Source organism: Biomphalaria glabrata, chromosome 12 (assembly GCF_947242115.1).
Source record: "Biomphalaria glabrata chromosome 12, xgBioGlab47.1, whole genome shotgun sequence".
Taxonomy (NCBI): Eukaryota; Metazoa; Mollusca; class Gastropoda; family Planorbidae; genus Biomphalaria; species Biomphalaria glabrata.
Genome location: NC_074722.1, coordinates 12,262,112 through 12,275,002, shown reverse-complemented (window position 1 = coordinate 12,275,002; position 12,891 = coordinate 12,262,112). Strand labels below are relative to the sequence as shown.

At 36.9% G+C, this 12,891-nt stretch overlaps 1 protein-coding gene across 11 annotated transcripts in view; it reads left to right on the top strand.

Annotated features, from left to right (window-relative positions):
* The window catches only part of LOC106056144 (tetratricopeptide repeat protein 28-like), an 88,261-nt gene extending 75,489 nt beyond the window's left edge, over positions 1-12,772 (top strand). For all 11 annotated transcript variants that reach the window (XM_056005993.1, XM_056005991.1, XM_056005992.1 and 8 more), the window contains 9 exons: positions 557-809; positions 1,188-1,362; positions 2,091-3,495; positions 4,328-4,559; positions 4,827-4,903; positions 5,007-5,115; positions 5,892-5,999; positions 6,605-6,816; positions 7,801-12,772. In XM_056005993.1, coding sequence (XP_055861968.1) covers positions 557-809; positions 1,188-1,362; positions 2,091-3,495; positions 4,328-4,559; positions 4,827-4,903; positions 5,007-5,115; positions 5,892-5,999; positions 6,605-6,816; positions 7,801-10,227 — 4,998 coding nt within the window. In that variant the 3' untranslated portion in view covers positions 10,228-12,772. The remainder of the gene's footprint in view (positions 1-556; positions 810-1,187; positions 1,363-2,090; positions 3,496-4,327; positions 4,560-4,826; positions 4,904-5,006; positions 5,116-5,891; positions 6,000-6,604; positions 6,817-7,800) is intronic.
* The last annotated feature ends 119 nt before the right edge of the window (positions 12,773-12,891 follow it).

Below are 12,891 nucleotides of genomic sequence, written 5' to 3'. Positions count from 1 at the left end.
ACTTATCCATGTGTTGACTCTGATAATACTTTATGCTTATTTTAAAGTTATGTTTCAAATATGTTCATAGAACTATTGAATGTAGACAGCAATTGAATGTTGAAAATAATAATGATCAGTAAAATAAATTTAATAAAGTCTGTTATCCTGTTCAGTCTTATCAAATAGCAATGGCACTTTTCTGGATTTGGAAAGTTATTTACTACTAGTACATATCTCATTAATATGTAGCTTTTGAAATAGACTTAGATTTGTGTTTGATTGAAATGCATATTATACATTAGCCTCTCTGACTATAATATGATCTAGTAAACATAAATAAAGTAATTATAAAGAAGTGAATAGTTAAAATTATTTTTTTTTATCCATTTAATCAATTATTAGCTCAAAACAATTGCAGCATTACTTAAAGATAATTAACCATTTCAAGGTTTTAGTTCTTCAATCTAGTTTCAAGGTCTAGAAATAACTCACTAGAAAATCAACTACCACTAAGAAAATGTATTCTTGTAACAATGTTTTGTGTAAACAAAATGGCAACTTTGTCTTCCTCTAGAGAGTTCTAGTTTCACTAAACCGACAAGATGAAGCACTTGTTGTGGCTGAGAGAGCTTGCACCAGGGCTTTCATCGACTTACTTCTGGAAAGGCAGGCTGGCTCTGCTGGGCTGTTTAATGGGACTACCATGGACTTGACCCCTATCTCCATTGACCACATCACCAGCACAGTGTCCAAACAGAGCAGCATCGTCCTGTGTTTCTCTATTGCTGCTGGCCACTTGTACAGCTGGTTGCTGACACCTAAAAAAGGTGAATATTTTATTGGCATATTTCTTGTATATATTTTATTGGCTCAAAATTCTGTTTCTTGGTCAATAAATCCTTTATTACATACAAATATCATTTAAAAGAGATGTTTCTTTTAAAGTTGCTTTAAGTAATAAAAACCTTAGAACTTGTAACTTGATTTTTCTATTTGATAATAGGCTAAAATGTAAAGACTATTCTAAAACAAATATTTTGGAGTTATTCCAAAACTAATCAACAGGAAAATTTCAATATGTAATAAATTACATTTCATGTCTCAAATTTTATTTACGATCTAGTTGGTATAGTTAAAAAGTACCTAAGGCTTGTAAGTGAATGTACCATATTATATAAATGACTGAGGTTTTGTTTGCTTGTCAGGTATCGTTAAGTTTCACTGCACTCGCCTGTGTGACTTTGACAGCGACAGTGAAGTGATGGACACCCACTCTCTCATCAGTATCTCTGGCCTGTCACTGCTGGACCAATGTGTAGGTCAAGTCAGGGAGTGCATGGGGATTGAGAGTCATATTACAACTACATCCACTGGACACCGGTCAGTTTTTAATAATAATTAATGGCATTTTGTAGCACTTACTCTGTGAAGATAATTTTTTTTCACCCCAGTCTTTCAAACATCTATTTATAGCTGTCTCATTTCAAGTTATCATTTTTTTCAAAGTATATCCATTTCTTGTTTATTTTAGGGTGCTTTGGTGGTCTAAACTATATATTCAATATTGTATTGTTATTCGAATACCTATAATTTAACTAATAAATCTTAATATAGAAATAAAATGTAAAAAAAATAAAAACAAAAGAACAAATCTAATAATTGTGATTGTAGCAATACTGTAGATTAGTGTATCAACATTTTGCTATTAATACAATAGATGAGTTGTTAGATACAATAGATGAGTTGTTAGATACAATAGATGAGTTGTTAGATACAAAACTTTCGATCAAAGAATCAATTATCAGGTTCAATACTATAGTTCAGAATATTAATTTTAGTAGAATATATATTTCTGAAATATTTTTATTTATACAAACATGCTATGATTTCTTAGTGCTTTGTAACTATTTAATGTCAGCCTAAAAATCATACTTTTTACAGTTTACCACATTAGCATTGATGAGAAGAACTTTAAACAACTACCGTGTTAGCATTGAAGAGAAGAAAATGTTTAATGATGAAAATACAAAACTATTTTTGTTAAACTAATTTGCAAATACTTTAAAATTCTTACCTGCATAATACTGACTTATTATTGTATCTGACAGGTCCAGTACTATATTGGCTGGTCAAGAGTACAGTGACACTGACAGTGAAGCTGATGATGTCTTTCAGTTACAGCTGGAGGAACTCGGTGACAAGTTGAATGCTGATAGTGACAGAACCGGTTTCCTGGCTATGCTGAACCGGAGCCACAACCTGAATGCTAGTAGCTACAGCCTGGGGAGTGTATTCAGTACAGGTCGTGCTAGCATCTCTAGCAACGTGCTCAACAGCTTCGGTGGAAGTATGCGAAGCATGGGTCTGACCAGCCTGGGGAGTGGAAGTCTTCGAAGCATTGGCAGGAAGATTGGAGCCAGGTCTAAGTTTGGGAGTGGCAAGTCACCACTGGCTCTTCTTTACCAGCTGTTGATTGAGCCAATGGAGGCAGTGATTGCTGAGGTGAAAGAGGCGGAGTCTATTCAAAGTAGTGGGAGTGGACATGGAACATCTGACCCAATAGACTTAGTGTTGGTGTTACAAGGAGATTTGTATCTTATTCCCTTCTTAATGCTGCGGAGAGAGCAGGCGGATCATTTCCTGTTTGAAAAGTTTACAACAATAATTGTGCCCTCCATAAGTGCACTTCAGAATGCACAGAATGATATGAAAGGGAGGCCACTTGTTCACTCTTCTGGGGCTTTGGTGGTTGGCAACCCTCGTCTTACCCCTGCCATTTGCCAGCATTGGCATCTGCAGGAGATTCCTGGGGCAGAGTTTGAGGCTAGGATACTAGGAGAACTGTTAACATGCAGTCCTTTGATTGGAGCTGAGGCAACAAAAGGGGCAGTGCTGCATCAGATTGAACAAGTGGAAGTAATCCATTTTGCTACCCACATTTCCTGGAAGCTGTCCTCTGTAGTGCTGTCCCCTGGTGAGTTCCTTTCCAGCCCCAGCCAGCATTTTCCCATGATGGATTCTGATGACAGTGCCAGTGATATTGGAACCATGGGTGGGCCATCATTATCAGAATACCTTCTCACCGCAGCTGACATTCTTAATCTTAAACTCAGAGCCAAGCTGGTGGTTCTCAACTCTGGCTACACAGACGACCGTGCTGGGAGAATCAACACTGATGGGGTCGTGGGTCTCACCAGAGCCCTCCTTTCTGCTGGGGCACAATGTGTCCTCTTCTCTCTATGGCCTGTTCCAGACACAGCATCAAAATTGTTGATGAAGACTCTCTACACTGCACTCCTGGATGGAGTAAGGGTTACCAAAGCACTGGCCCTGGCAGTCAAGACTGTTCAAACCACTGCCCAGTTTTCACATCCATCAAACTGGGGTGGCTGGGTGCTTGTAGGCTCAGATATCAACCTGAGCTCAAAGGTGGCTTTGATGGGTCATGCCCTGGGTCAGATAGTAGCAGCCCATAGTACCTGTCGACAAACACTTAAAGTTCTGCTTCATCTTGTAAGTAAAGAGGAACTATTTTAATTTGATAAGAAAATATTTTATGTTTGTTTGGGTTTTAATTTTATTTTCAATGATGAACTTTTTTTTACTTATAGTATTTACATAGTTTTAGGTACAATTGCTTGCTTAGCAATTTCCTACTCTTAAGAGTTATGTCCCTGTGAAAATGAACAAGTGTTTCAAAAATTAAAATATTGCATTCTGCTGAGATTAAAAATAGCCTCCCTGTTATTTCAATGAATGTATCCACCATGCAATTCTTGTGATGTTCAGCATTAGTCCTTGTCTTGAATTCTTGGCCCACTGAATCCTTATATATATATTTCATTGTTAAAAAGTCTGAGGGGACACTACCTTAATTCTTTATGGACACCAACAGTATTAGCTCTATGATATGTTAACAGTATTAAAACTTGTCTAAATGAAAGGGTTAACACCAACATACTTGAACAGTGTCAGATCCAGACCAATCATTATAGAAGGCCTGAACACTCACCTTCAATGTCACAACCTGTGGGCAGTTTAGACCAATAGCTCATTGCCATGTCACAGGTCTGTATGATGTGGCAACAAGCTGTTGGTGTAAACTGCCCACAGGCTAAGACACTGCAGGTCAGTTTTCAGGCCTTTTATAATGAATGGTCTCAGTCAGATAGACTTTGTTTAAAAAGAGAAGAAATCATGTTGAAACCAATGCATGGTTCTTCTCAGACATAGGATGACTTGTCTGAACCCTTCATAAAAATGTGAATATTGAAGAAGTAGTGACAATTGTATTAGTAGAGGAACATTACTGAAAAACTTGATTTTTTTTGTGTATACTTGACAGGTGGAGAAATCTCTTCAAAGAATACAACAGGGCTGTAAGAACTCCATGTTCACCACACAGCAGAGTATAGAAAACAAGGTGGGTCAGGTGGCTGGGTGGAAGGACCTCCTGCAGGCTGTAGGTTTCAGGTTTGAGCCTTCCACAGGGGGACTTCCTCCTGCTGTCTTTTTCCCACAGTCTGATCCAAGTGATAGATTAACTCAAGCTAGTGCTAGTCTTCAGGCCTTTCTAGGTGAGTTGAAAAATAATATATCCATTTTAATTTGCAAGCCCTTGAGTTTAATTCATTATTGGTAGTAGCAATGTTTCTTGGCAAACAATATTTTACAGGAGAAGAAATATCAAAGAGAAAATTTAAGTTACAAAATAATTTCTAATTAATGTTTTGTAGACTCCACCCCGTCACCCCATTACATTAATCACAGCTAGAAAATATAAAAGACATAAAAAATAATGTTTTTTTTAACCTTTATTTATGGAATGTGATATGCATTTCTAGGTCTGCCAACGAATTCAGTGAATGCTATGTCCAAGTTTGTCAATAATTTTGATGTGGGTGAAGCTTTGATCAATGTGGTAAGTAGATTCACTGCAATATTGGCAAAATAGCTCTTTTAAACTGTTTTTTAATTGTTTTAATGCTGAAAATGTGAATAATTTGTGTCTCACTTTCTAACAGCTTCGAGAAATTCTCAGCAAACTGTCTGCCAAAGAGTCAGGCATAGATGTCATGGTGGATGTCAACCTCTGGGGAGTGTCTGGATGTCATGAGTTCCTAGCATCTTTAGGTAAGTTGTGTGAAAGGAAAGTTGCTTATTACTGTCATTATAACCTACTGGTGTGGGCAGTCGGTTGCCCTGAGTCACCAAACCATATTCTCTCATTCTTTATCATGTAATAGTTGTCAAGGTGAGTTTTACCAGTCTAGCAAGGGGATGATATAAATAACCAGGTCCTCCACCTAATGGCCTAAGTATATAACGACATCAAACAGGGATTACATGTTAATGAACTCTAAATGACTCATCAGCGATCGTTAGCAATAAAACATTTAATAATAAATGCAAATGATTAAGTAACATTAACATGCAAAATAGTTACAAGTGTGCATAGTAATTTTCATACAGTATTTATATTGTTAATTATGCAAAAAAACACACCTTGGCATGCATACCCCCATGCACTGTCCGATAACTTCAACTAATATAAGTCTCAACCTGCCCAAGACCTGGGTCACTCACAGCTCCAAGGACAAGCTCAAACTGCTCACTACACGTAGCCCCCAGTCTAAAACATGAAATGCAAAAAAAGACCCCAGTCTTCTCTGCTAAAGAAAAATACTAGAACTAAAGTGTGACATAAAATGCACACAATATTCTTGACATCAAAACATGCCCTATTAAACTAATTCATATACCTAAAAACACTTTGATTAGACAAGAAAGAAAACCTCATGAACAGGCGACAATAATTTGAGATAAATGGGGTGTTTGGTTATATTCTAATATTCAGAACATTAAACTCAGAGTATCATTCTTAATTCATTAAAGAAAATTTTTTTTAGGGTTGGATCTTGTGGATGTTGGACGAGACAATGTCACTTTGCGTCTGAGTAAACAATCCATCAGACGCCACCTCCAGTTTGCATTACAAGCTCTTGTTTCTGTTTTTGGTTTGTATTACTTTCATATAAGACTTTCTTAGTGTCCAACACAAAAATAACAATAGCTAACAACCAAACTTTTTATTAACATAGATTTCTATTACTGAAGTTTTTTTATGTGCTTTAACAATCAATTTTATTTGTTAAAAAGATAATAATGGATATAGTACTTCATATTATAGCTTTTTTTTATATTGTGCTACTTTCTTGCTTATAGCATGCTCAAAGCGCAATGGTCCTATCTCATTTATGGACCAGTAGGGGGAGGGGTATCTGGGAGAAGGTTTTCATGCTGCCTTTGGGGGCTCAGTAAACACAACTCTGCTCAAGTCGGATGTCGAACCTCGAGCCCCCTTCATAGGTTGCCAAGCCAAGCTCAAGCTTACTTAGCCTCTCGACCATGCTTCCCACGCTTTTAAAATGTTTTTAAAAAATGAAAAATGATTATGTATTTTCTTATATCAAGTCAGGAAAAAAAAAGCTATTGCAACAAACAAAAATATAGAAGAAATAAGCCTAAATGCTGTTCTTAGTATTGTTAACTTTCTATTTTTCATGCTAAAGCTAGATGTTTGTACCATGTTGTAATGTCACAATGTTTGTGTATTGTACAGACACCCAGGAAGCTCCACACACACTTCACCTGGACAGCTCCAGCAGCATGGAGAGTCTCTCCTCCAACCAGTCGGCACCCTCTTCCTCCACATTCTCGAAGTCATCAGTGACCCCTCCACTTTCCCCCTACTCCAAAGGGAAGAGGTCACTGTTTAATCCAGCGGAGATGGAGAAAGTGAAAAACTCTCACAGAAGTAGTTTAATGCTCCAGGTAGGAAGTTAGTTATTCATACAACAAAGACAAGTCTCTAGCCAATATTATGTCTGTAGCTCTAGTCATACAAACTTAGCTTGACATAAATTCTTCATTATGTTGTGGTGCTTAATACTTGCCTTTTATCTTAAAAATAAGTTAAGTACCCTTTTTGAACTTTGAAATCCTTGGGGTAGATGGTGTAAAGGTCATCTGACAGTTCTCAAGGCTGTCATGTAGGATGTGTGGCTGAAAGGCTAAGTACGCTTGAATTGGGCTATGAAGTTGGACCATAATGCTATGAGTACATGAGTATGCTTATAAAGCATGAAAGGTGCAATTAATAAAAGCTATTTAAAAAATAAAAAACTGCTTTTACCTTCCTCAACAAATGTCAGGGAAGTCCTAAAATTTTTAAGCCCCAGTGATCACTGTGATTCGAGCCCGAGACTTCTAAGTGTGGAACTGAAGTGTTTTACCACTTGGTTCTTCTAAAGATGTTTACCTAAAATAACAATTTAACTTCATTTATGGAAATTTTTTATGGCAAATGGATATTGTATTTATAGACATCATGAAATATGGTGCTAGTATATGTGGCATTGGTTTTGAGAGCGCTAATAATGAAGTTCATAATGGTAAATACTGAGGTACACTCTAGAACAGCTAGAAAACATCATATGGATTCTAGTAGAAACATCATGATGACATAGGTAGATAAATATGCAATATGATAAACTTGGTAGAAAACATCCAAATAATCTTTATAGAAAATATCATAATGATCTTAGAAGCTATCCTACATTAAAACCTTTGTGGGTAAACATCATGATCTTGGTTAGAACATCATGATGATCTTTGTAGATATCCAATAACAGTGATATGATAATCTTGGTAGAAAATATCATGATAGTCTTTGTAGACTTGTTTGGCTTGAAAACCTTTATTTAATAATACTTATCTATCAATACTCTACTAAAAAAATTTTTTTAATGTCTTCAGGGAAGTCTGTCTGGTCGGCAAGTAGATGGATCACTGTCACGCTCAAGTGCATCAGATTTTTCTACACCTTCGGCATCACCACATTCGCCTAGGTCACCTGTCCTTGACCCTTCCATCCAGTTGCTTCACCAGGCCAAGATACGTACAATGTATGGCACAGGAGTGCCATCTAATGAGAAAGTTCAGGAGCCTGCTGCAACTGCTCTCCCTGTACCAGGAGATATAAACACCCAGAATAACAGTAGACTGTCTGCTCCTGTGGGAAGCATTGCACCAGAGGATCAGGAGTCTAAATCTACTTCAGGATTTGGCTCTTATTCTGATAGTGATAGTCGGACTACACATTTAGGAAGTGACCAAAATAACTTTTCAGGTAGATTATTTAACCATTCCAGTCGCTCAGTTAGGAGTAATGTTAGTTCCGGTGTGAGTGAGAATATGACAAAGTCAGTAAAATTTGCTGACAATCTGGTCAGCCAAGAGATTTCGTTTGATCCTCAGAATGATCCTTTAAATACCTTGGACTACCATCATGGAGAAATTGAGTCTGCGGTCACAGAATTTCATCATACAGGGGAACCTTCAGGGACTAGTTTGCCAAATACAACACAGCTCAGGCAACAGTTTGAGCAATTGAATCTTCAGGAAAGTTCACTCTTTCAAAAGAAAGCTTTAAATAGCATGCAGCCTGCTGTCAATACTAAATTAGACCCTGGGAACTCTATTGGGAACTCTATGTCAGGTGACAGAGACACAGAAAACATTGCCATGAAAGTTTTGGCTGATGTGGCCAGTCAGCGGGTGGCTGTGGAAAACATGCAGAGGCACAGCCTATTCCAGTCACAACAGGCAAGCAGAAGGCTTGCACTGGAAAGGTCAAACTATCCAGTGCCTGCTCTTCGCAAGCAGCCTCCCTTACCTCAGCCTCGAACATCATCCTTTTCTGCATCTTCAGATACAAGTGACACCGAAAGTGTTAGCACAGGCTTTCACAGTTTGAGATCTGCTGGGGGTTCTACCTCCTCTAGTCGAAACACTTCTAAATTCCCTGCAGCGACCAAAAGTGGGATAACACCACACAGTCGCTCTGCGAATATTTCCTACTCAAACTCTTCTGACATTTTCCCCCTGAGGAAAACACCAGCACAGAGCTCAAAATCAGCTTACAGTGCCCTTTTCCCCAATGGTGGACCCAATTCTACAAGCCCAAATTTGTTTCAGGGGTCTCAGCTGAAGACTGCTCCATCCTCAGCATTTAGCTCAACAAGGCTGTCTCAAATTGTGACTGGCCAGGGTAATGTCGGCAGTGGTGAGAATAGCATCTCATCTGATAACAGTGAAGGTGCAGAGAGTATCATGCAGTCTTCTGTCTCAAGTGGCTATCATTCTGAAAACAGTGGGCTTAAAGGTCAGGGACACTTGAAGACAGTTCCACCACCCAGTCATGTCAATCAAGATAAAGGACAATACACACAGGAGTTTGTGAATCGGACTCCATCTTTCACATACTCTTCGGGCTCCTCATCACCATTTAGCCGAGCATCAAATGATGAAACTGGAAATGAGGCAGATCAGCCAGCACTCAGCCCCCTGTCAAATGTTCTTTTTCCCAATCAGGTGCCGAAACACAACCCAAGACCTGTCTCTATTAGGAAATCAGCCCCTGTTCATGGCCAGCCCTCAAAGCCACTCACTCCTCCTGCAGTACCCCTGATCAAGACCAACGCACTCCAGTCTCGTCCAGATAGCAGTAACAGTGTCAGCAGCCAATACTCCACATCATCCTCAAACCTTTCCGCTATTTATAGGCCATTTGGTACAAGAGAGTCCCCTAAGGTCAAGGATCAAAGATCATCGCTATCTGGCAGCCTGGAGAGGGGCTATCATCCCAGTGGCCCACCTCCACCATATACTAAGCCAAAAAATTCAAACCTACAAGGCACTGACCCTGCATCAGCGCTACAGCACAGACATGAGCCATTCAAACATCCCAACCACAGCTACACCTTTTCTCAAAATAGTCCAGCTAATCACTTGTCCAACATTGAAGTCTCCAGCACTGACCTCAATACCAACTGGGACTCAGAAAATGGAGATGCAGAGTATAAGACCAAGTTGGCAGCAGCTCAGATGAGCATGTACAATTCACAGTTTAAAAAACCTGGCCACAGCTCAGAGTCAGATGCCAGCACTAAAGCCTCATTTAAAAGTTACCTATCTGGCTCAGCAAGGAATACCACAAACTTCATTTCCAAACCTCTGAAATCATTTGGGGATGTGAACCTGAATAGCTCTAGTGCTGCATCTACCAAGACAACAGACATTGATTTGTCTCTCCAATTAGAACCACCAAACAGCAGGTCCATAAACAATAATCCAAAAAGGAACATGCCACCCAATTTTGTTCTACATTCTTCAAGGTGTTAGAACTCTTTGAGTCCTTTGTGGACTTAGCATTGAACTAAACTTGATGAGTGTCTGGAGACTTAACTGTGTTCAATTAGCAGAACAAAACAAAAATTCAGTGATATTATTTATTGCCATAATATTATGTAGTTATTTTTGATAATGTGATTCTCTCAATGTACAACTTAATGATTGTAGATATGATGTACTTCTGATATAAAGGAACTCCTGTTGTATGTATATATTTTATATATTCATATATAAATAGGAATCTACTTAATGAAATTTTGTTTCATAGTTAATTTTGTTTTTAAACTTCCAGAACAAATTTCATGTTAATAGTTCAAATCCTTTTCGTTCTATTTTTGTTGTTATTTGCTTTGTTATGGACAAGCCATTTTGAATGATAGATCTATGATTGTGACTTTGTTATTGTAAATACAAAAAAAAATTGTTTACACTGAAAATATTTATTTTATATTTACATTGTTTTACAATTACAAATTTTATTTCTATCTATGTGTTAAGGTTGTTGTTTTTTTTTTAAGTAGGCCAACTATTAGAATGGGTAAAAGAGATAAAGCTAATCTCTTGTCTGTGTGCACTAAAAAATAAGCCTGGTTTGAACACTGTGAATGCTCTTTGTATTTTAAGCATTGACCTAATGTTTAGTAGGACAAAGTAAGTACACAAACTGTGTAGTCAGTGGGTGATGCCTGTGATTTGTGGGTCAGACCATCACTGCTCTTCTCTTTCTTCCTCTCTGCTAGCAATGTGTATAATTAATCAAATAGTATTTTCCATTGGAGGTGAGGATAACTCTTGCAATATTTTGTTTTTTATTTTACTGTGTGATGATACCCCACGGGGAGAAACATTTTTGTCAAATAAATCAAAGGATTGTCTCTCTTGTCAAAGTAATGAGCTTATATTCAGATACTTAAGTGCCCAAGTACAAGACTCACTGCTGATTTCCTCACCATCCTCTACCACATATCAACTGGCTCTAACACTAACATTTATTTTGCTCATTTATCTTTTAAATTACCAATGTTGCTTCAGAAAATAAAACTTATTCTGTGGTATTTTCAAGCCACCTTTCAATTGTTCCACTAACTGCTTACAACACAATATAATCTATCCTTATAGCCATGCTGTAAGAAAAGAAATGTTTTATACAGAAATCAATGTCTCTTGATAAGTCAAGAGTAAAAAAAAAATGAAGAAGATATATTGAAATATAAAAATACTAGCTCTTTGATTTTTGGAGATATGAAATCTAGATAATAATTAAGGTGAGGAAAAAAACAAAAGTGAAATTGTAGAGTTATCTTTTCTTGTTTCTACTTCAATTCATATCAAAAGTTAAAAAATCTAAAAATAATGGGGGGAAACAAGTGACTCTAGCCAACCTGACATTCCACAACCATCCTGTCAATGTTAATAAATATCACTAGTGATGATATATTCTAATTAATACATTCCATGTTTAACATTCCTTGTACTATACTATTTTTACTGTATATGTAAATGTCTTATTTTCACTTCAATGTTCAAAAAATGTTGGTATCATCAAATTAGAATCATGCTTAGAAAAGATGATTGTGGAGCACACTTGTGTACATTTCTATACAAATCACAAATCTATTTATTTCAACGCAATCTAATGAGTTTACTATTGATATTAATTGACTAAAGAAATGTTCTACTTTCAATGAAGAAGCTTAAAGTTCTGTGTGTAATCATCACAGCATTCCTTAGAAATCCAGAGTGAATAAATCTTAGGATGACTAATTCAATGTTGCTCATTTTAAAGTTGCCTAAGTATACATATAAACAAATAAATAAATTTAAATCTCCATTTATTTAAGCATATTTGTATTGCTAGAAGACTGGATCATTTGTGTTGTTAGTAAGCTGACTTTAGTTTGACCAGCCAGTTTATTACCAGTCCTGAAACTACTTCATTTATAAACATTCAGTTTATGTTATTTATACAGTGATTTGTTATAGGAGATATTGTCACTTGCGACTAATTATATATATGTATTGTGCATGAGTGTGACAACTATATACCTAGATACATTGACAACTTTATACCTAGATACACCAAATAGTACTTTTACATTGTAAAATTTCAAGTTTCAAAATGAATTTTTTAAATTGTATCTGTGCTAAACTTTAAATAAAGCTTTCAAGTTTGTATTACGCTTCATTGGACCAACTTATAACAACAGTTCATCAGCATCAATCATGAACTCATGTCAATATGACCACTAGTGGTGATGAGCTCGATATTTCAGAGGGAAAAGTTATTAGTATTGACAAATTAATTTTAACACATAATTATGTAAAATTAATGAATCCACTTCTTAAAAATGAACAAAATTAAAAATTTAGGATGTTAATTGTATTTTCTAAGTAATTTTATTCATTTACCATGGTCATGTTTTCAATGCTACATTAGATATGGTTACCAGACATCTGGCAAAGGAAGGCACATTACTCAAATGGTTTGAACTGCAGCGAATCAGCACTTTATTTACTTTGTATGCTGGGGGGGGGGGGGGGGTTGTCCTTCTAAGGATTTTTTTCCTTTGAGCCTGCAGGTGTCTGGTAACCTTAACATTTATTAGATCGTTAAAAGATGAATTACACACCAAGCTGCTATGTTGTTGTTATTTG